At 41.2% G+C, this 23,401-nt stretch overlaps 1 protein-coding gene across 8 annotated transcripts in view; it reads right to left on the bottom strand.

Annotated features, from left to right (window-relative positions):
• CLASP1 (cytoplasmic linker associated protein 1) overlaps nt 1-23,401 on the bottom strand; it is a 266,876-nt gene that overhangs the window by 78,410 nt on the left and 165,065 nt on the right. For 4 of the 8 annotated variants that reach the window (XM_056861272.1, XM_056861267.1, XM_056861266.1 and 1 more), the window contains 2 exons: nt 20,412-20,519; nt 1,064-1,167 (listed from right to left, as the gene is read on the bottom strand). In XM_056861272.1, coding sequence (XP_056717250.1) covers nt 1,064-1,167; nt 20,412-20,519 — 212 coding nt within the window. The remainder of the gene's footprint in view (nt 1-1,063; nt 1,168-20,411; nt 20,520-23,401) is intronic. The other 4 variants (XM_056861271.1, XM_056861270.1, XM_056861268.1 and 1 more) reach the window with 1 other exon arrangement.

Consider the following 23,401-nt stretch of genomic DNA (forward strand, 5'->3'; position numbering starts at 1 on the left):
GTGCTAAAAAAACAAAGCTTGAGTCACTGATACATTCGCAGTCATCACTTGTTTGCAATGCCTAAAGTTGCTCAAAAGCTACCATTTTAGATTATCAATAGGAATTTAAACTCTAAAAGCAATGTGACAAAAACAATCCTCAAGAGTCGTTGATAATGTCACCCTGATTCTCAGAACTGTTGTCACCTGGGTTACAATTACACAATCCCTTGTTGGGCAATTACTAATCCTTTCCTGTTTCCTGTCAGTACAACAATTCATCAGGAATCCATAGGAAACACATAAACTGACTGGTGTTTATTTATTTTTTTGCCTTCTGAATGAACAAAAATTAAATGCAGTCAAATTCAACAAAAATGTTACCTTTTAGAGCAGCACCTGTAAATTAAATCAGGAATATCTAGAATCCAGCAAGAATCCTTAGACCCCCTAGAGCTACAAGGACCTCCTCCTCTACCACTTTTCCTGGTACAAGAATTAGGCAATTACTCTCGACAGACATTTCAACAGGAAAAAGGAAACTCTTCACAGAGAGAAGTATAATGCATGAAACAAAGCACATCTGATTTGAGACCATAAGCAAAGACACTGTCAAGGCAAGCCATGACAGACATACACAGATCATGAATATAGCGCCATCAGGAAAACATACTACAGCCTCCTGAGAAAAACAGCTACATGGTACCTAGTGTTAAACACAACAGATAATTCACTGACTTTTGCTGTACTTTTACATGGAATTAGTTGAATCAAAACTGAGGAGACTGACTTTTGCATAAAAGTGGTTAGTTCAAACTGTTCACTTTTTTAACATCTTACAATCACCTAATTCCTTCAAGCAATCTTCTCAACATCTATGGCAGTTTACCACAGCAACTCCAACAGTTGGTCAGAGCATTAGTTTGGCATTCGCATATGCCAAAGCTCCAAAGAAACATTTAAACAGGACCATACACCAGCACATTAAAAGAACAGTTATAAACCAAGAAGAAAGAATATACATACAGGAGGCAACTTTAAGTGACTTCCTGGTGTTGGAAGCATTTTGTGTTTTTCCTCTTACCAGTGCATCAGCCACAGCAGCCTCCAGATCCGTGCTTGTGCTGAGGACTCGCATTGCATTCATAGAAGCAGGCAACCTGCCTGGCTGTCCAAGCCCAAACCGGTCTGCACAAAAGATAACAATGAAAGGCATCATTAAGCAAGTTCACAGTCCCTTGGAACAGTAATTAGGCTGCTGACCAGGAACTCACCAACGACTGGCAACTGCTGTAGCTATTTATTAGACACTACTGTGCATTGGTCACTTTGTACAACTACAACAGAAAGTAATAAAGACTTGTTATAAGCTTGGATCCCAGAAACAGTATTGGATCACGGATCATAGGTGTATTTTTCTACTGAAAAAAGTGGGAAGGAGAAGACTTTTGATCTATTTCAAGGTGTCTTTTTGTTTAATTGGATTTGGGATAGCACACTGATTCTTCAAGGAATGAAGTATAAGCACTAGGTGTGTGCCTATCAATAAACCCGAACCGAAAATAAACCCGAAATTAGCCATTTCGGTAAATTTCCAGTTCAGTTTTACCGAATGCACAAACCTGGGGAGAAACTTCGCAATGCTTGCCTATGGAGGAGGGGGTGACCCCTTCCGAACACCATAAAATCAGACCCCCTGACCCAATCTTCACCAATCTTTGGGGTTTGTGCAAGGACAGTCCCTTCAAGCTATGCTGTGAATTTGGGGGCTCTACCTCCAAAAATGACCCCCAGGGCCAATTTTTTTTCTGGGAAACTGGAAAATAAGCCGAATGCCCATATATTCTGGTATGGTTATTCAGCTTATTTCAGGTTTCCCAAAAAAAACCGGGCCCAATAAACCCGAACCTGAAATTTACCGATTTCTTTGTTTGCACAGCCCTAATAAGCACTATTAACAAAATTACCACGATATTCATTGGAGATATTTCTAACATTTTATTTTTTAGTATTTTCAATCTTTACTTTCATGAAAAGCCTTTGAGTCTAACACATGAGTAGTTCCCTTATTATTCTGAAATTTTACACATAAAGCTTGCCAACTGACTTGTAAAGATCAAGTCCGAAGACAGGGGTCCCCAATATGGTGCCTGTAAATACCACAGCGCCTAACGATACCTTCCTGGAGCTGTCCAAGTGTTTATGAAAGGTGGGCAGAGCCAGGTGGGGGTTTTGCCCAGTAAAGCTTCTAGTTGGCTACTGAAGATCTGACAGAATACTATCAAATGAGTATTTCTTAGCTAGCTCAATATGTATACTTGTGGCTATGCAATACAATATTATTAAACAATATGTTCATTTTAAAAACAACTTGTTAAAGAGAGCTTCTGCCTGAAATACTGAAGAGCTACATAATGTCATTCCCTGACTTTTTGTTGTTGGCTCTGTCTCCTGTGGCAGCCATTTTGTGGTTGTGCCCACTGCCTTGTGTCAGATTTCTAAAGGTGCCCACTGGCTCACTTGGAGCAGGGGGACCCCTGCTCCAAGACAAAAAGACAGAGATTTAATAACTTCAGCAAATGTCCATACAACAAGGCAACAGCAAGAATGCAATGTTCCTAATACACTGGGGAGGGGGACACTCTGTCAAGGAATAGGTTTTATTAAATCTACATATTCTACCAAGCAAATACAACACACTGGACTTTCTACAAAAAACAAACCAAATATCCCTCCAAAATTAACAATATTCCCTTTTCATTAATAAGAGATTTCTTGGATATTAACAATCTCATGTATCTCCAGTTGTCTCTCCTCTGGACTATTTACAGCACAACCCGTATGCAAAGTTACTCCAGTCTAAGCCCATTGAAATTAATGGACTTCAACTGGAGCAATTCTTCATAGCACTGCACTGTCAGAGTCTTACCTCTATAACATGAATTACAGTTTTGGGTAGACATACAACTTTTGGTACACATTGCTGTTATAGAAGAACTTGTGTTTCTTTTAGATACTGGTTTATTTGTTGCAGAATCTTAACCCTTGAAAAACAGATCCCCACAGAATGCACAGGGAGTGAACAGTCATCATTTTATACATTTTTTCCTTTGAATTAGCTCCCAAATTTCTATAGAAGATTTTCAATGACATTTGACCCTTTTATATTCTAGCAGCAAATAACAAGATGTAAAGAAGAGTTAGATTGGCAATGTTTATGAAAAATATATTTCATTTTCTAAGGGACCATGGCTTGGATCCTGAAACGTTGTTCCCCTTGTGCTTCTCTCCAGCTGCTACAGAGGCTTTTCGCTGCTGTGGTGCTCACTTCGTCTGGCACTAGCACTTCCACATGTGCAAGACCAATGTGTTTCAAGGAGCCCATATGCATGCAGAAGTGCTAGTGGCAGAGGAAGTAAGCACAACAGCAGAGGAAAGCCTCCACAGTGGCCAGAGAGAACAGAGAGGGGAACAGTGTCACAGGATCTAAACCATGGACTCTAATCCCAGCCAATCCCAGCCAATCATAACAACAGGTGACGACAAATGCCAATGTGCACTTCTGATGTGCATCAAAAAGACACACCCAGCCAGTTAATCGGGCCTGGATCAGCACTGCAAAACAGATAGGGATGTGTAAGATGCACAGACCTCCTTTACTGGGATGTGGCAATACTAATTTCCACAAGTTAACGGTGTAATGTGGTACTATGCAATAGGTGACTTTTTAAAAAAATTACAATGGTAATTTGCATACAGATATTTAAAGACAAACTAAGTAAAAACAAAATTTAAACACCTTCATGTTTTCAAATGCTATGGTAAAGGTATTTGTTTTAATATAAATTAAGGAAAAACATTTCTTTAACAACTGACACAAGACAGAAATAGAATGGGAAGAATCATTTATGAGCTACTGTTAAGACTCGTAGTTTTTACTCAGACAAAAGTTCATGTATAAGTTCATTCGGTATATTCAGTGTATAAGTTCATTCTGCATGAAGGGAAACTAAAACTAGATCAGATAAACTACGAGAAAAGAGGAGGGGGGGCACTGTTAATACAAGGAGGGCCAAAATGATAATTTTTAAGCACCATGGCCACGCTGTCTATAGTAGTTTCCACTTTTGAAAATGTATCAGCAGATCAGACATTTCAAATTTACAACAAGCACATTTTCTAAAATAAAACACATTACATGCAAAAAATAAACATGTTAAATGAAGAGCTACTTCCAAAATAACTGACACATGATAATTTACAGAAAAATAAAAAGTGCACATTATTACTATCCCCTTTTATAATGCGCTTAGTTGCAGAAGCAGCACAAACACTTGTTTTAAAGTATTGTTTGTTTTGTTCCAAGCAGTTAGATAATTCTCTGATGAGAAGATAACAATGTCCTGAATGTGACAAATCAATGTACTGCTAGGTCGATTTCACTGTGATATGGAATTTCACCTGTGCAATGCATCTTGCAATTCGTTAAGGCAATTAGGGTCTGAAAGAGCCAAAGCTAAGCGTTTTTATGTACCATTGATTTCAATGGGAGAAATGCAACCAATGGTAAGAAAGGGATTTGAAAAAGGCTGCACTTCAGCTGAATTGTGCCTTTGATTATGGAGATATTTCTATTATTGGTGGTAAATCCACAGCTGAAATAGTAGATATTACCATCTCCAATATCGTTGTGCTGAAGACAAACATTGGGACATGAATTTTGCTCATGTGCATAGCAAAAATCAAGATGTATGCCATGCTTTCATACAGGGAGCAGTGGACCCAGAATGGCCCACATGAAGCTGAAAGGACCAGCTTCATGTCATATGAAATCAGAAGATGCATCCCACCCAAAAAAAGGTCAAGGAGGAACGTGCAGCTGAAATTTATTATAGAAGACACATAAATGAACTTTGTCACCTTTCTCAGAAACTTTTTTCCTGGAGTGCCCATACAGAATGTTCTTTGGGACAAATCTTATTGATCATGAAATAAGTATCCCAAACATGGTTATAGACACTCTCCAAGAAAAAGGCATTCAAAGCAAAAAGGTATGGGCCAGTGAAAGTAGAAAGGAAAAACAACAACACAAGCTCCCGTTGCAAAATTCTCAGTTTTCTAAGGAACCAGAACTGGTAATCCTTGCTATTGCTTTTAAGCAACTTTAGACTGCATTAGAAAAGGGAAGATAGCTTTTAAAAAGATGGGAATAATCAGAATGGCAAAATAAATCAAGGTGCAAATCTTTGAAATACCCAACCAAAAATATCTAAATTAATGATAGTATAGGGTCCAGGCTAGCCCGATCTCATCAGTTCTTTGGAAACTAAGCAGGGTTGGTCCTGGTTAATATTTGGATGGGAGACCACCAAGGAAATTCAGGTTACTATGCAGAGGCAGGCAATGGCAAACCACCTCTGCTCATCTCTTGCCTTGAAAACCCTAAAGGGTCATCATAAGTTGACTGCAACTTGACAGTCAATTGACCACCAAGGATAGTATGGTACGCATCTATATGCCTTACTTTTTAGGGTATGGGCAGTGGGATGCAACTGCTACTTTGGATTCAGTACTTCAGTCTCTGTGTCTCAAGAAAACTGTATGGTTTTGAGCTAGCTAAAGATGTTGGGGTACAGGAAGGGAACTCTCTGACAAATCTCAGAAGAGTCCCAAGGCTACTACAATGGCACAGAAGCAAGCCTACACCAGCTGTGCTTTAGTTCCTCCTCAAGATTCTGAATCAATATGCCTAATTCCCAACAGTGCCCCCTATCTGCGGTTACTTAAATCTGCAGACAGGGGACACACTTACCCCAAACAGATGTTTTTTAAAAATTGGGGTACTGCCGAAGTTTGTAGAAAAATCTGAAAACTAAACAAATAAATAAATGAGGGGTTTAAATTTCCCCCAAATAAAAAAAAGTTCCACTTTTCATGGGTGCCTCCATCCCCCGCCGGCCTGGAGTGCCTCCATGAGCCTCCATCCCCCGAGAGCCCAGTTGAGCATGGAGCGCCAGCATCCAACCCCCATCCGCTCAGCTGCGTGCGTAGCCGCTGCAGTGGAACCCAGGAACCACTCCGGGGCCATCCACAGCAGCAGCAGAGCCTGGGAGACACTGGCAGGCCTGTCTGTGGCAGTGGCGGAACTTGGGAGCCACTCTGGTCCAATCCGTGGCAGCGGCACAGCCTTGCTGCAGCCAGGCAGGAAGGTGACTGGGGAAAGGGGGACATGGGATCCCCCCCCCGTGAGTTTCACGGGCCCCCACTTTTACAAATTTATATTAGAAAAACTGTTTAAAATCAAAATTACTATAATTTCAAGCTCTTCAATTATTATTCTGCTATACGGTCTGGAAAAGGCTGGTATTCTGCTTCTTGACTCAGTTATACTCTTCTAAGCCAATTGACTTCAATGAACTTTGAATGGTATAACAGTGCTTAGGGCTGCAGTATGACACAGATTATCGATGTATTTCTAAGAAAACTTGCCTCACACTATGAGAACCATTTAAATGAAAAGTTATGGTTGTACATTCAAAGAAAATATTTTGCAGTTCTCATTCATTTTTGCTGATAAAATTCAGTGACACAGGAAGGATCTATATAATAAAACATATCTGGGACAAATGTTTTGTGATACAAATTATTGTACACTGGTTTAAATGTGGTGCTTGGGCATGCCTATGGGCAGGTTCTACACAGCTAGCTTCAAGTTTGTGAACCTGAAGTTTGCTGCAGCCTGTGTGTGCTATAAACCAGAAACCTATGCCACAGGGCATACATTTTTGGGTGTTTAAAAACCATTTTGTTCAATATAATATTTTCAACAGGACCTAAGAAGGCGTTTTCCACCCTCTCCTATTGTGCATGTATCACTCTGTGAATGTACATGCAAAAAGTGCATGTATCACAGAGGCGGTATGGGACAGAAAAAATTCCTCATGATTTTCTGACTGGGTAGCTAGGTAACATGCGTGTGTGTGTGGGGGCACCGAGTGTTGGAATTTACCAGCCAAAACACTGGCTGGCAGGACCTCTAGCAATATACAGGTCCACTGTCACAAACTGATAGAACTTACACACAGGATAGAACTTTAGATTTTAAAATCTGGCAGGCACTGGGCATCCAGTAAGATAGAGGGATCCTTAAGTGAAAACATCATTAATTAAGTTATAAAAGTTTTAAAGATGGTTAATGACAATGTATACTCTCTTTTCTCACTTACTGAGAGCACCTTTGCAAAACAGAGAACGGGGGGGGGGGAAGAGGGAAAAGAAAAGCATTTTACAGCTTAGCATTTTTCATGGTAGCAAGCGACCTCCACCTTTGCTCTCTCTCTTGAGCTATTACAGAGATGGGGAACTAGTCTGTGGAACCAAATCTGGAACATATTTTATGAGAACTGTATGAATAAATACACATTTCTGATTTAAAATTCACAATGTTGAAAGAAATAATTTTTTAAATTTGAGTGCTCTTTATTTTACAACACTTTCTTAAATAAATCAATTTGGTTCACATGCTAGAGCTAGCAGTCAATATTTGTCTATTCTGCTTCCAAGGTAGACATCCCAAAGACTAACACTTGCAGACTAAATCCTACCCAAATAGCTAGCTTTCCAAAGAAAAACTCAAAATAAATCATAACACTTGCCTTGGCTAAGAAACTAGTGCAAATTCTTAAGGCCCAGCCCATTCAGTTGAAATATGAATAGCTTCATGAATGTTATATTGTAGGCAGTTGCGAATTTGTTGATGTTCTGTTACTGTATGGTATAACATGATCTCTTAAGATAAAAGACTGCTTTAGTTTCACTTTTCACTTGTGTTGTTGGTTGCTGGTTGTGACTGGTAATGGCCTAGCAGAGCACAGATCCGGCCATGCTTATGTTCTAATAAAGTTCTGTTCTGTTCTGGTACCAGGTGTAGGATTGCCAGTAGGGCTGGCAGGTCCCTCTTCGACACCGGTGGAAGGTTTTGGGGGTTGAGCCCGAGGAGGGTGGGGTTTGTGGAGGGGTGAACTGATATCTATTGGCTGGAGATCAGTTGTAATAGCAGGAGATCTCCAGCTAGTACCTGGAGTTTGGCAACCCTAGTTGCCAGCTGTGGGTTGGGAAATACCTGAAGATTTGGGGGGGGGGGGTGGAGCCTGCGGAGGGGAGGGACCTCAGCAGGGTCTAATTCCATACAGTCCACTCTCAAAAGCAGCCATTTTCTCCAGGGGAACTGATCTTGGTTATCTGGAGATCAACTGTAATAGCAGGAGATGTCCACATGCCACCTGGAGGTTGGCAATCCTAGAACTGGGTGCTGTGGAGTGATTACAATAAACAAGATGCTTGTAGTAAATTGGATCCAGAACAGAACTTTTTTACCCTCTTCCTGTAGCTGCAGCCCACTGATCTCCATGAAGGTCTCCTCCTGAGAATCAGGCGATGTAATGGACAGGTTAGATTCTGCCTCTCCCTAAGAGCAGCCAGTGGGAGCTGACCGAATGTTAGTGAGAGTGACAGTCAACCACAGCAGCTGAAGGAACTGAAGAGAGCAGTTGTGCAGATGAGAGTGCGCCTGGCTGAGTGAAGCTCTGGTGAAGAGTAGCTTAAAGCTGACTGGGGGAAAGTCCATTTGTAATAGAAGTTCCCAAATATTGGAACAGGGAAACAGTTCAAAAGTTTGATAGGAAAAAAAATGTTATAACCACTACATTCAGTGTGATGTTCAAACCGTAAATAAAAGTTAATTCGTCTGTTTAACCCTGTTGGCTGGTTGACTCAGGGAAAGAGACCCTCCCTGCACACACACGCACACACACAAGCTGAGGATATGAAAAACTGGTGGCAGCATCTGAACGAAACAGTCTTTGCGTCCCCAACCCATAGCTCTGTCTGAGTGAGGGGCAATTATTAAATGGGACTGGGAAGCTCTATGTGCTGAGGTCTTTGTGGGTGAGAAAGAAGGCCTGAAATGTGAAATGGTCATGGCTCTCTATAGATTTTAAAAGAGGCAAAAAGGGCAGTGACATCTGATGGCTTGACCTACCTGTAACCCCGAACCTGTGGGAGAGAGGTTGTGGAGGGTGGTAGGCACTCTGTGTGAGAGAGAAAGATGCATGACGGGACCTACATTAAGACGGGCAGAAGAATTGGCAAAAACTGTCCCCCTTCCGCCAAGTACTTCCATGTTGGTGACCAAGCCCCTTTGGATCCATCCTAGGCAATTATTAATTTATAGTGGCTTTTTGGCCTGATCATACTGTCTGTTTGACTAATTGGCTTTGAGGGTTTTTATATAGGATCACTAGATATTTAAGGATATTTTAATGGCTCTAGAAAAATCTCACCAGGCAGTTATATGTGAAAGAGCAACATTGGTAGTTTGGTGGGCCTATGGAAAGAATTTTTATCTTATTTGCATATAAATTATAACCACCCCAGCCCTATATATTTGCCTTTTACAAAACCACTGATGTATGTGAATTTTACATTGCACTTTTGATAGACTTCTATATTTACATAAATGTTTCATTACTGTATTCAGTTCTGTTAGGTCTGTTAGGAAGACTGATGTTAATATTCCTCTTTTCTGGAGTACTACTACCTGGAATTTAAATTCTTCTTATCAACTGTTGAACTGTCATGAAATTGAGTATTTGGAAATTTCTAGTGAAATTGTTTATTAATCTTCTTAAAGTATTCAACTCAGAAAATTATTACTATATCAAAAAGCTGTTGCATTGAATGTGGCCGTTTATGATAAAAAGATTAAAATGAGAAACCAAACTTCAAGATGCACAGCTGAAGTATACATTTCATCATTGCTGATGCTGATCAATTTTGCCTGCATTAAGATATTAAAAATCTGTGCCTTTCTGCAGATACCAGGAGGGTTCCCCTCCCCCATGCAATGCACCTACAGTACATGTAGAAAGGGCATCACAAAATCCTGGATTCCAATCTTAACATTGTTTCCACCATTGGAATAAAATAAGCAAACAAAAATGAAATGACAAAAACATGTTTAACAACAACAAAAAAGAAATCCTATGGTGGCTAAAAAAGCACATGCTAAGTGCTAATGGTCGGTGTTATAATGACAATAAGAAGCAGATTCATGCAGTTAACACTTGTTCACCTGACTGCCCAATAGAATCAGCAGTGGAGAGAGCACTAGTGGACCTGGAATGACGTCGAGAGGCTGCAAGTAGAAGGAATGGCAACACCCACAGGATTAACACACAAGTACTCAAGATAAAAAAACGCCACAGTCCAAAGGGATGCACATGATTAATACCAACACTGGTGTTACATAGTGAAAGGAAATGGCACTGCATATGAATGAAGATCTAAACTGAGTGCAGTTCCCATGGTAGGACCAAATTCCCTGCTCATTTTCCACTCTCCCTCCACCCTCAGGCATGGGGCATGATGCATGAAAAACAAAAGTGATCACTTTAAAGACTTCCATGTTATGTGCACTCCAGCTGCAATTGGTAAGCATGAATCACCTGCCAGATCCACAGATCCAGGAGAATCATCATGAGAACATGACACAATCAACTCAGTAGCAAAAGGATTTAGATGTGATCAATCCAAATCCCAAAGTAGTCACAATAAATCATTAGAAACTGTGCTTGCAAGAATAAAACTTCAGTTTTCCAACTCATAGATGCGAGTCCATAGCCAATAAAAGTATACATACTACTGGGGAAAGAATTAACCTAATGCAGAAGAATAGGAGACAATACAGGGAAAAACAGTTTCATTAAACATATTTGTTTAATGCATTACATCCATTAATAACACTCATAAATAAATCTTTTATTATTCATAATCTCAGGTAGAGAGATCTTTTCAGGTCCTGCTGGTTGGGATTCTTTCACTACAGTTGATGGCAGACCAAACTTCAAATTTGTGCCCCTCCCCCAATCCGAATACAGTACAATTTGATATATTCACATGACTTGGCTAACATCCAAACTTAACTACAATAAGAAATAGCATAACAGCAAAATCTCCTTGCTCCCATTTCTCCAGTGAGTTAAAATTATTTATATTAACGTTTTTTGAAAGTTATGATTTCATAAAAAAATGAGGCATGTTCTTAATTACGGATCAAGCCTTCAGGAAATAACAGCAAGTCAGTGCTATCTGTCCCAAGGACAGAGAGCGTTCATAACGTACTCTTTTTATTAATGCTCAAATAATGTCAGACAATGTACCTCACTGCTAAAAGAAGATGCTTTCCCCAAGTAATATGTTCATAGAAAACCTATACTATTTTAATGTAGGTCGCCACGAGACCCTTTCGGTGAGCAGCGACTTAAAAACAACAACCAATAAATAAACAAATAAATAAATAAAACCTGTATCACTGAAAGAGGAAGCAAACATGACTGCACAAGATTCCATTAATTTTTTCTAGCCACAGACATTGTTTACCTAATACAAAATCATTTATCTAATAACAGTTCATTTATCAAATTTGTAGTAAAGCACTTATTTATTCTTTCAAAACAACAGCTGCATTCAGTTTGTGATCTGAAAGCAATCTGAAAATGAGAGTAATAAGTGAATGTTACTAACACCAAAGGATAAAGAGGTGTTAGTATAAATGAGCAGAAGCAAAATCCACCTGCATTTTTCATATTTTCCACACATTCTCCTGTTGTCCCATAAAGAAAATAAGTCAAACACTGCTCCAGATTGATTCCTACAAATTGCTACAGCAGCAGTGATTTATCAATTTCAGTGTCAGTAGCTTATGTTTATATGCTTTTTAAAATTTAGATAAACACCCTGAAATTCCAATTAAGCTTATATTTTCACTCACATTTTCCACACCTGAACACATCAGACATAGCTGGCAGAACATGTACAAATTATCTAACCAATGATTGTAACAAACAGTACTAGATAACTTTGCAAATTAAATTATAAAATAAAGCAACAGAATTCTAATATTTATTGCATATTTTGACAGATGCCTTATAAAATAAATCATACATTAAAATTTCAAGACTGTCTAACATTACAGGCTTTTAGTTTATATGACTGGAAAGAACATCATAAACAGAGCAATTTACACTTAGAGATCATCCAATTATCACACAATATGTGACAGGATTCTCTTTTTAATACTGCAAATCCATAATTATATAATTCAAAGTAGAACTGTATGATCAGCAAATCACATGAAGTAGAGTTTCTTTCAGCCCTGACCTGGATAGCCTAGGTTAGCCTGATCTTGTCAGATCTTGGGAGCTAAGCAGGGTTGGCTCTGGTTGGTATTTGGATGGGGGATCCCCAAGGAATACCAGGGGCCCTAAGCAGGAGCAGGAAATGGCAAACCACCTCGGACCATCTCTTGCCTAGAAAACCCTACTAGGTTGACATAAATTGGCTGCGACTTGACAGCAAAAAAAAGAGAAGAGTTTTTGCTGAGCTGTTGCTTAACAATGCAGGTGATAGATTGCATGTTAGAATGCTACCCTATATGAAAAGAAAATCTCATTTAGATAGATAATGAGCATATTAGGGAGAATGTGAGACTAGAACACTTATCTCACAAATTCTGCTGCATATGTTGCATGGCTCCAGTACAGCTGCAGATTAGTCAGATTAAATCCTTTAACTTGACATGGGATGCTAACAGCATTCACAAAGATAGCAAACACCATTCAGATTTTGTATTGCTGCACACCACGGAAAAAAGTATGTGTGCATGCACACAAATATAAGGAAAGTGAGGCATGTATGATTATTTGTATGTGAACAAGAGCTGAAAGTTGCAATTCATGGCAAGAAAGGCAGGGTAAACATGTCTGAACAAAAAAGCCTCCAAAATCTTGGGTGGAAGTCCAGAATCCCAGTTTACCAGTGGAATCCCAACCAGATTGTCTATGTCCCCAGGCTGTGCCTAGAGACTTTTAGTATTAAAACTCTTTTTTGGGCCTCCAAGCCAACAACTGAAAGCTTCAGTCCTTATATAAAAATTGGAGGAGCTTGATTACAGCTATAAACAACAATGATAATTCAACCTTCTGGTGGGCCATGAATTCTCTAGGTAATGGCTATGTCAGAGTCCCCTCATGTATCCTGTCATCGGACTGGGCATGTATCCTGTCATCTGCCTGGGTAGCTTACTTCAAGAGCCTTTTCTCCTACTCTCTGGTCAACCACAGACTTATACCTGTAGCACCTCCTATTTTGCTGAATTCCTGGCCCTCAGATCTCTGAGTTTATAGCCAAGGGGAAACAGTGTAGCTAGAGTAGAACTTATCTGCCACCTGGTCTGCAGACACCTGTGAAATCACCCCCTTGGCTATAAACTCAGAGACCTCCAGCAATAACTGTGGGTGGTCATGAGTTGGCATGAACAAAGGGGAGCCACAAACTGGAGTACAACACCATTCAAGGAAGTAACCATCCTTTATTATGGACAAAATCCAAGGATGAACTGTAACTTTAGCCCACTGCACCAAAAATAACTTAAACAATAAAGGAACATGTAGCTAGGCTCATGGCCTACATCAACTGGTAGTCATGCCACCAGTTTCTTTGACTGCCCTCTGTTGGGAGAGGGGCGGTCTGACTTTTTTTCCCTTGCCCTTATTTTGGTATCTCTTCTGATCCTGCTGGGCATAATATGGTTTATATGGCCTGATTGGTATCGGCCATATTGAAACCGGTAATCTCTCTGACAGTAGGGCCTAGTTTGATACTTAGGCTTAGCAGGGGCTGGTGTGTATTGCTGGGTCATCCCTAACGATTTGGCCATTATTCTAGCCTTTTTATACTTAAGGAGGTATTCATCAGTTGTTTCATGGAATAGGGCCTTTTCATCAAAGGGAATGTCTTCCAATCGGGCCTTAGCCTCAAGGGGTAGATTAGATGCCCTTAACCAGGAATGTTGTCTCAAGAATATACTGGATGACATTGTTTTACTAGCTGCATCTGCCACATACAGCTGATGGCAGCCAAGCCTATATCCTTCAGATTGCATTGCTCTTCCTACAAGTTTCTTATTCTCTAGAAGAGGATCAATTAACTGGGAGAACTTATCCCATAAAGCATTTGGTACCTGGACATTAGGGTGGAGTGGCTGGCCACTCGCAGCCCTAGGGGCCCTGGAGAATAGAATCTTCTTCCAAGTAAGTCAGGTTTTCTGCCCTCGTCAAGGGGGTGGAATGAGGGCTTGGTTTACCCTTAGTCGGTAGGGTTTCAGCTACCAATGAATTATTTTGAGGGTGCTGATACAGGAAGGCTGAATCTTGGTCAGAGACTTTGTACAGGTTCTTCAACTTGCGGGGCACCAGTGGATAGGATGCTGGTTTAGCCCAATTTTTTGTTGCAATGATCTTAATGCCCTTGACTATAGGGATCTGGATAGGTGCAGTCTGGGCCACATAAAGGACATCCATGATGGGGTCAATCTCCTCAGCTTCTGATCGTGAAACTACTACCCCTAGGGCTGTTGCCATTCTCAACAATTGTTCATTGTAAGATTTGACATCCTCTGTGGGGGAAACTGGAGTCGGGTCCCCCACCACCGGAGTTGGGTAGTCGGGATGGCAATGACGTAGCCTCTGAGTCTTTGTCTGAGTCCCTAGCTTGGTCCTTGAAACCAGACTCAGGTTTGAGCCTCAGAACCTCCCTGGAAGGTTCTTGTTGCCTCAGTACTGATCGTTCCCTCAGTTCCAATGATCTCTCAGAGTGATGCCTGTCATGCTGGAATGGTGGAGGGGATCAGCAACAAAAGCACAGCCTGCGAGGGCTATAACGGTGCCTAGATCTCCCTCTTTGGTTCCGTCGGCCGTAGTCAGAGTTGTAGGAACAGGCATTAAAGTGCAAATCTGGTAGCTGCACTAGTTCACCTTCCGAAGAGGAAAAGTACATCTCAGGCACTGGAGATGGGGTATGACAACTCTCTCGTCACCAAGATGATGGGGATCTCCAGTGCCGAGGAGAAGTAGGGCTCCTTGAAGGGGCATGGTGTCAGTGCAACATCCCGGAGCCTTGCGGTGAGTTGGGAGTTGTGACCGGTAGCCTTTGTCAGGTCAATTGTTGTCTCTTTTGTTGATTTTGTTGACTTAGACAACTTTGCTGGTGACCACAATCTTTGTCATGATGTCCAAGATCTTTCCGTCTTGCTTGGCGTCGATGGAAACAATTGGCACCGAGGGGTCCTGCTTCGATGCTCAGAACTGGTGGCCTTTGACATCGACGTATCTAATCATTCTCTGGTACCGGATCAGGGTTTTTTGTAAGAGCCTTCCTCTTTGAATATGAGGGCTCAGGGCTGGTTCTTTTCACTCATTTGGGACCCTTATCAAGGCTTTTCCGTTTTCTCTTAGCCTTTTTACCAAGAGGCACCATTGCTGCCCTTTTTGCAGGAGTGAGGACCCTTTTCCGATTTTGAAGAAGGAGCCATGGTTGCCTTGGCTGAAGCTGGTGAACTGTCTTATTTTTTATGATTACCCTGGTTAGATGGGTCCAGGGATTTTTCGTAGAGTATGGCCTTGAGCAGTCAGGTCCTCTCCTAATGGGCCCTGGGGGTAAAGAGCCCACAAGCTCTACACACAGACAGAACACGTCCTTCCCACAAACAGTACAGGCATTCAGAATGTTCATCAGTTCTCTCTTCGCCACCGTGGGGAGAGAACATGTATGGAGAGATTCTTCTTCTTTGCGAGTATTTCAAACAAGATAAGTGATTTAAGAATTATGGTGTTATTTAAAAATTGCTTGACCTGCAGGTCAAGCAATTTTTAAATAACACCATAATTCTTAAATCACTTATCTTGTTTGAAATACTCGCAAAGAAGAAGAATCTCTCCATACATGTTCTCTCCCCACGGTGGCGAAGAGAGAACTGAGGGTTGGACACTTCCCCACCCCACGTCATGTGACCCTTTAGGCAGGAAGAGCCGCTGATAGGGGAAAGGGAAGTGTCTCTTCTGGAAACTTTCTACCTTGAAAGTATCCGTGGCTGGCTTGCGCATGTGCAGTTCCCATGTGGGACTGCACAGAGGCCACGTAGATGAACTAAATGGTGTCGCACTATCACCATGAAGAGAAAGAGGAGATAAAGGAAAGAAGAATCAGAGGGGTAAGTAGAGCATGGGCCAGCATGGGAATGGATTTCCCCCTTCCCCTACAACTCCTCATGGGCCCTCCCTCTTATAGTACCATCTCTTCACCACAACAAATGTTCTACACAAAAAGTATTTTTAAAAGAAATTTATGAAACTTATGCCTTAAATCAGCATACTTTGATTCTATGAAAGATACATTAAGTCCTCTAATCTATATCTTGATGTACTGTGCCAAATGTACAAATGAAAACTCAATTTGCCCAGTACCACAGTGTACTCATATAAGCAGTACTTTGTCATTTATGACAGGGGTGAGCTGACTTCAGTATTTCATCTCCCTCCCCTCTGGGCGGCTTGGGTTTTCCCCAGGCCGCAGCCAGGCCACGACTTACTGGGCCATCCACCACATCATTCAGCAAGCCACCAGATGAGCAGTTGATCCGGGCTACCGTGTCACCTGGCGAGCCCCAGAGTGGTTGGGGGAGATGGGCTGCCACCGCATTGCCTGACAGGCCCCAGAGTGGCCAGAAGGGGCAGGCAGCTGCCACATTGACCAAAAGGGCACTGGGTGACCAGAAGAGCCTGGGAGCCAATAGGGCGCCAGGCAGGCTGACAAAAGTCAGGAGGCCACCCACCATGGTGGCGCGAGCCTCCGAGCAGCCCCAGGCCTCGACAGAGGGGGAGGCAACTGAGGGCCCTGCCTTTTATATGCTGCCCTCTAGACTTCAACGGCCTGGTCAGGCGAGGATAGGACAGGGGTGGGCTGCACGTCCTGGAATGGCCCTGCCCTTTAATTACAATCAAGGAAGCACCCTTATTAGCTTCCTGTAGGCAGGTCTCCCCTCAGCCGCCTTCTTTCCAAGCTAAACAGCCCTAAGCGTCTTAACATCTCCCCATAGGACAGTTGCTCTAGTCCCCTAATCATTTTGGTTGCTCTTTTCTGCACCTTCTCAAGCTCTGTAATAGCCTTTTTTAGGTGTGGTGATCAGTATTCCAAGTGTGGTCTCACCATAGATTTGTACAAGGGAAGTATAATATCAGCAGTTTTATTCTCTAGTCCTCGTCTAATTATGGCCAGCATGGAATTTGCCTTTTTTACAGCAGCCGCACACTGGGTTGACATCTTCATTGAGCTATCCACTACCACCCCAAGATCCCTTTCTTGGTCTGTCGCTGCCAGCCCAGATCCCATCAGTGTATATGTGAAGTTGGGATTTTTTGTCCCAATATGCATCACGTTACACTTGCTCACATTGAATCTCATTTGCCATTTTAATGCCCATTCTTCCAGTATGCAGAGATCCTTCTGGAGCTCTTCACAGTCCAATTTTGTTTTAACCATCCTAAATAATTTGGTGTCATCTGCAAACTTGGCTACTTCACTGTTTAACCCCAACTCAAGGGCATTGATGAACAGGTTGAAAAGCTCCGGTCCCAACACAGATCCCTGAGGCACCCCACTGCTCACATCCCGCCATTGTGAGAACTGACCATTGATTCCTACTCTCTGCTTCCTATTTTTCAGCCAGCTCTCAATCCATAAAATCCGTTGGACTCCTGCCCAACGGAAACGCAGAGAAGCCCAGGAAAATGGCAGGCTTCATAGCAGCCTTTCATTTTGGGCAGTAGTAGCCTTTTCTGTTTTGGGTCCACCTGCTTTGAGGATGCAGTGTCTTAAGACCTCCAAAGGCCTATCTTCACCTGACCCTTCTCTCTTCCTATTTCTCAGGGGTCTGAGGCCGACAAGCCTGTAAGGGTCCTGCCTCTTCAACCTTCCTTGATCCTTGGATAGGTAAATATGAAACTGTATCAGCTTGCTTGCTAGGGAACTAAGCTATAACTAGAAGGGTAGGAGAGTGGTAGTGTGGCAATAAATGGTTTGGCATTTAACTTGGTTAACATGCATTAGGCCTGCTCTCACGTTTGCAACCTTCAGTTTCAAGAGTATTTACAATGCCTGGTGATTTACAGTTCAACTTTGCACTACCTAGTGCATTCTCTACTAGAGACTGGTTTGGAACTGTATTGTAGACTCATGACTTATTTGTTTATGCTTACGCACTGCCTGCTCATGTATCCCATATTATTTGCTGTAGCCATATATATCTTTCTGATGGTTTTGTATCTATGCCTTTTCATCTGATTCAGCTTGTAGTTTACAATTTGCTTTTGTAGTGTATTGTGAAATAGTACGTTCCGACAAACCACTTAATTTGTATCAGTAACATATTGGAGCCTGTGACTTCATACTGCGTATCCACCAGGGTGACAGGAACTTGTGGGAATAGAGGCCTCCTACTAAGGGGGACCAAATTAACAAAGTACAGAATTCCTTGCAAGAGTCTTCACAGCCATTAGATGAGCCACCAGAGACTGACCACTGACCCACTGGTCTACTTTATGCTCTCACTTTGCAAAGACTAGGAAAACCTTGACCTGATTCAGAATATACTTATATACTTAAGTAAGACAGCATACCAGGAATCACTTAACGCAGATGTATTCTTGATTTATAAATAAATATAGTGGTGGACCTCAGGGACTCTAGTAAAAAAAAAGTAGAAATATAGGATCAAAGGCCCCAGACTTATGCCACACATACTTCATTTATTGTTTGGTATTAAACATCTTTTTAGGAGCCCCGTGGCACAGAGTGGTAAGCTGCAGTATTGCAGTCCACAGCTCTGCTCATGACCTGAGTTCGATCCCGACGGAAGTCAGTTTCAGGTAGCTGGCTCAAGGTTGACTCAGCCTTCCATCCTTCTGAGGTCGGTAAAATGAGTACCCAGCTTGCTGGGGGTAAAGGGAAGATGACTGGGGAAGGCACTGGCAAACCACCCCGTAAACAAAGTCTACCTAGAAAATGTCGGGATGTGACGACACCCCATGGGTCAGGAATGACCTGGTGCTTGCACAGGGGACCTTTACCTTTTTTTAAACATCTTTAATCATCATGAGCATGTAGAGCATAATTAGAGTAATACTGTGCCCATTTTCTTTCTGTTCTTGTTAGAGAAAGACTAAAACACAGCTAAGTAGATAAAGATCCTATCAGTGCCTGGATGAAAGAGTAACTGAAACCCCCATTTAAGTTTTCTAACAGAAGTTTAGAGAATAAGCAAACTAATTAAATAAAATAATAACTCACATGCTTCTCAGCATCTTTGATGTAAACATTTATTCCCAATTCCTATTTTGCAAAACTAATGGTCATACATCTTTAGAATGTACCATATTTTTCACAAAACATTTTTTATCCAATGTGAAATGTTAGTCCCTGTAGACTTCATACACATCATAACAGTTCACTTCCTCCACTCTGAAATCCCAAGGACTACTGGGAACATACTAAACAGCTAATTTTTACATATCTTTGAGATATGTTTTAAATAAAGCCTCTATTACAATTATAACTGATTCTGCTGTATGAACCTGCTGCTTCAGTTTAATAATGAATATCATTCATTGTACAATAAACTGGCACAATCCTGCTGCTTCAGTTTAATAATGAATGTCATTCATTGTACAATAAACTGGCACAATATTTCATATCCAGACTGGATGTTTACATTAAACCTTTGAAGACAGCCTTTGAAAGCTACAGGGTGCTCAAATTGGAGGAAAATTTCCTTTAGAATCTTTCATGCAACCAAATGACCAATAATACATAAAAACATTACTACAAAGAGCCAAGATTCTGCATTACAAAATTAAAATATTGGCTCTCCAGACTATGGTTGCCAAATTTAAACTAAGAGACAGCATGATGATGCTTTCCTGTAGAGTTAAAAGAAAGCCATTGTGATCTACAAATTAACAAATCACCCTTTAAAAGAGGGGATAAAGCACCCCTAATAAGAGCCTGTAAAGGAGTTATCCTGGAATAATTACCATGATTATGACTGTGCACAATGATTCAAGGATACAATGCAGATTAGGCAAGAAGTTGTAAGCACTTCCTAAATTCCACTCCGGGATAAGTCCTTAGTGCATCAGATCTAAGAGGACCATAGATTATGTTTTTTCAACCCTTCACTGAAATGATACAGGCTACTTGATTTCAGAGTTTCTATATCTTTCAAAGCCAATGCTGCTCAAAAGCACTAAAGGAATCTAGAAATCATCACAAACATCTTTTTTGATGAACTGCCCTTTTCTACTAAAGGAAAGCAGTATTTCAGCATGCAGAAGGGAATAGATGTGAGGATTAGAAAGGAGGAAGTGGGGGGAGTGAAAAGAGGAAAACAAGCTCATTCCACCTAGCAATGTCTCAAGTGGGTAACAAGAAAAGGGGAGAGGGAAGGGCCCTTAGAAGCTCCAGCGCCTGCAGGTACTCACCAAGTGGAGGGAAGCCCCGAGCAGGGCTTGTATCTCGGCTGCTCTCACGGCTGGTATCGCGGCTGCACCCCTGACTCACGCTGGGTCGGGGGATACGGCTGCTCCGTGCTAGCATGCAGCATGGAGAGTTTCAGAGAAGGTGAACACAAGTTTAATGAAGACACAAAGCTTAGACAGGAAAGTCACATTCATGGTCATAACGGACATTAGAAAATTTCACTGGCAGCAGCCAGGTCTGGCATGTTACAAACCAATTGCCCTGCATGTCTCGTTTTTGTGTTACAAATTAGCACACCTGAGACACCTGCCTGGCAGGCAATCCCAGCTGGCATCCTGGTAAAGGGTCTTCATTGGAAAGAGAGGATTAGTTATACATACAAAAAGCATGTCAAACAGCTGTGGCTAAAGCAACCACTGTGGAATAACTTTGTCTTCAGAGGAATAAATAAAATATTTGTGACAAGGGTTTAGGAAGACACTAAAAAGACCTCACTTTTGTGTAAGACTTCAGTTTTATATGGACACAGAGTTGTCACAATAATAACATGCCAAAAGGGAAAAATCTGAAGTCTGGCAACCCATAAACCATCAGATAAATACAATTAATATTAGCTTATGTGCCTGTTTGGTCAGGATGGTTATAGGTGGCTACTTTAAGTTCTCCCTCCTCCCTTCTGTGTTTTTTCCCAACATTATATTGGCTTGCTCAAGCTCCAAGAAATCTACTGAAATCTCTAACTACAACCACAACTGGGTCTCCTAGGAAGTACTTCCACTGAGTGGTGCAAGTAAAAGTAGAAAAGAAATGGTACCCTGGAATCATTAAGGTTACTTCTTTCAAACACCCTTTCAATCTTTGCTTAACCAACATCTTCCTGCCTAATTAATACAACCTCTATGTATAACTTCATTTGCTTTCAATCGTCCTTTATTGCCCTCATCTGTCTGTCCCCACCTTCAAATTTGAGATTATAAACAACTTAGGAAGGGGGAAGTGATATGGTATAAAGATGCTGTGTGTATAAAGAGCAGAAATAAATTAAACAATAAATGAAACAAATTTAAAGTTTGAATCGCTGAAGAACTCATTTCTGTGGAACAGGACCAATGACTTAGACTCTATGCCACCACTGAATGTCCTTCTGGGTGCTGTGGAGGCTGCCCACTGCTCCAGGGCTCACTGGCTCTGCCACCAGCACTTCTGTTGGCACAAGACCAACGTTTTTCAAGGAACTCTTGTACCAGAAGTGCTTGTGGCAAAGGCAGCAAGGTTCACAAGGGCAGCCTCCACAGAAACCAGAAAGAAGGGCAAAGGGAACCATTTCGTAGGAACCAAGAAAATGGTATCTGTTTAGCTAAGTAGTCCGTCTATTCATATAGCTGGGGGACATGTAGTATACAGTTCTTTAATATATTTAGTTAGTCCAAAATATGAAGTAAAAAGGAAGACTAGAGTGGCTGCTGACACATCATTTGCTTGCAGGCCCCCTTCCTATTCTTGCAAACTTTGATTAAATGAATCATTCAATAATCTGAATAGTGAGGCTGAATGAAAAACAACAAAATAAAGCTCAGCTTGATTGAGCATGAGGATGTTCAGAATGTAACCGGACAAGGTTTTATTTGCCATATGCAGCTGTCCTAATGTTGGAAGAAAGGAGAAATGACTGTTGCAAACAGAGGAGACATTATAAATTCCACTTAACATATAGGACAAAGTAGCTACAAGTATTCCTATTGTGTCAAAAGTGACAGCCCGTGAACATCAGTGTCAAGTACTAGCAGCAGAGAAAACCAATACTACAAACAAAGATCCAGGCTTTGGTCTAAGCTCACTATGTTCTGGATAGCTGTCTTAAATTTTCCAGATCTAGCTTGACTTTATAAGTGTGTGCCGGGTTGGCTAGTAAACAAAAAATTGAAGGTAAAATTTTCATCACAATTACTGGATGTGGCTTGCTGCTGGTCCCTTGATCTTTCTCTTAAGTCTTTCCAACTATGTCTTGTCTGTCTCAATTTGTATTCTGCCATGTCTCCATGTACTTATAACCTCAGAGCTCTTAGCTCACCTCCCTCAATAGTGCTTTGCTTAGGACCCCATCCCTCCTCCCATTCCATATAAGGTTCCCATTAGGTTTTGTTTGAACCCTCTGCTCAGACCCTATCCAGTAGCTAAAATTCTGACTGATTATTTGTTTTCCCTCTTCAACCCTGCCTGCTTTCCCAATTCTACTTTTGTCTGCTGGCTTCTAAAATTCTGATGACATTAGAATTGTTTGTTCCCAGTCCCAATTCTTCCCCTAATACTGCCCGGCATGCTCCAGTTCTACACTGATAACTTGTACACTATAATTTCTAATTTAAAGTAAGGGTTGTCGGGTCAATACATGTTTTACATGGAAGTAGGCAACCCAGGAATGAACATCCATGCACAATTTATTTATTTAAAATATTTATATCCAACCTCATCTCGTTAGACAGATCTACAATGACAGGATAGCTATCCAAGATGTTCCCTTGGATAGTCCCCATGGCACATGATTAGAAACAAAAATCTACTAAAGAAGTTGAATAATTAACTTTACAACAGTAGGAGCAATTTATGATTAGAGGCAACAATAGAGTACTATATATTTATACAAAGTTGTTTTTAAGGATGGGGAGAAGTAGGAACATAATGTTTTTGGAAAACACTCACCAAAAACATCATGCAATATTTAATAGCTAGCAACTCCATCCTATATTCATGTAAATATATTCAAAAGCTGAGCCTTACGACAGTGTTGAATAATGCAACTGGAAACAGAATTTAGACTAATCTCTCTAGACAAGGATTTACACCCAATTCAAATCATGATTTTAAAAAATAGGCAATAGGCCTGACAGTTCCATCTAAACCCTCCAGTGTTCTTAGCGTGGAACAGCACGGGAATTTTGTGAAAAGAATCAGTGTGAGGTATTTTCAAATACATTGCAACAAATAGTCCTCT

Source organism: Euleptes europaea, chromosome 15 (assembly GCF_029931775.1).
Source record: "Euleptes europaea isolate rEulEur1 chromosome 15, rEulEur1.hap1, whole genome shotgun sequence".
Classification (NCBI taxonomy): Eukaryota; Metazoa; Chordata; class Lepidosauria; order Squamata; family Sphaerodactylidae; genus Euleptes; species Euleptes europaea.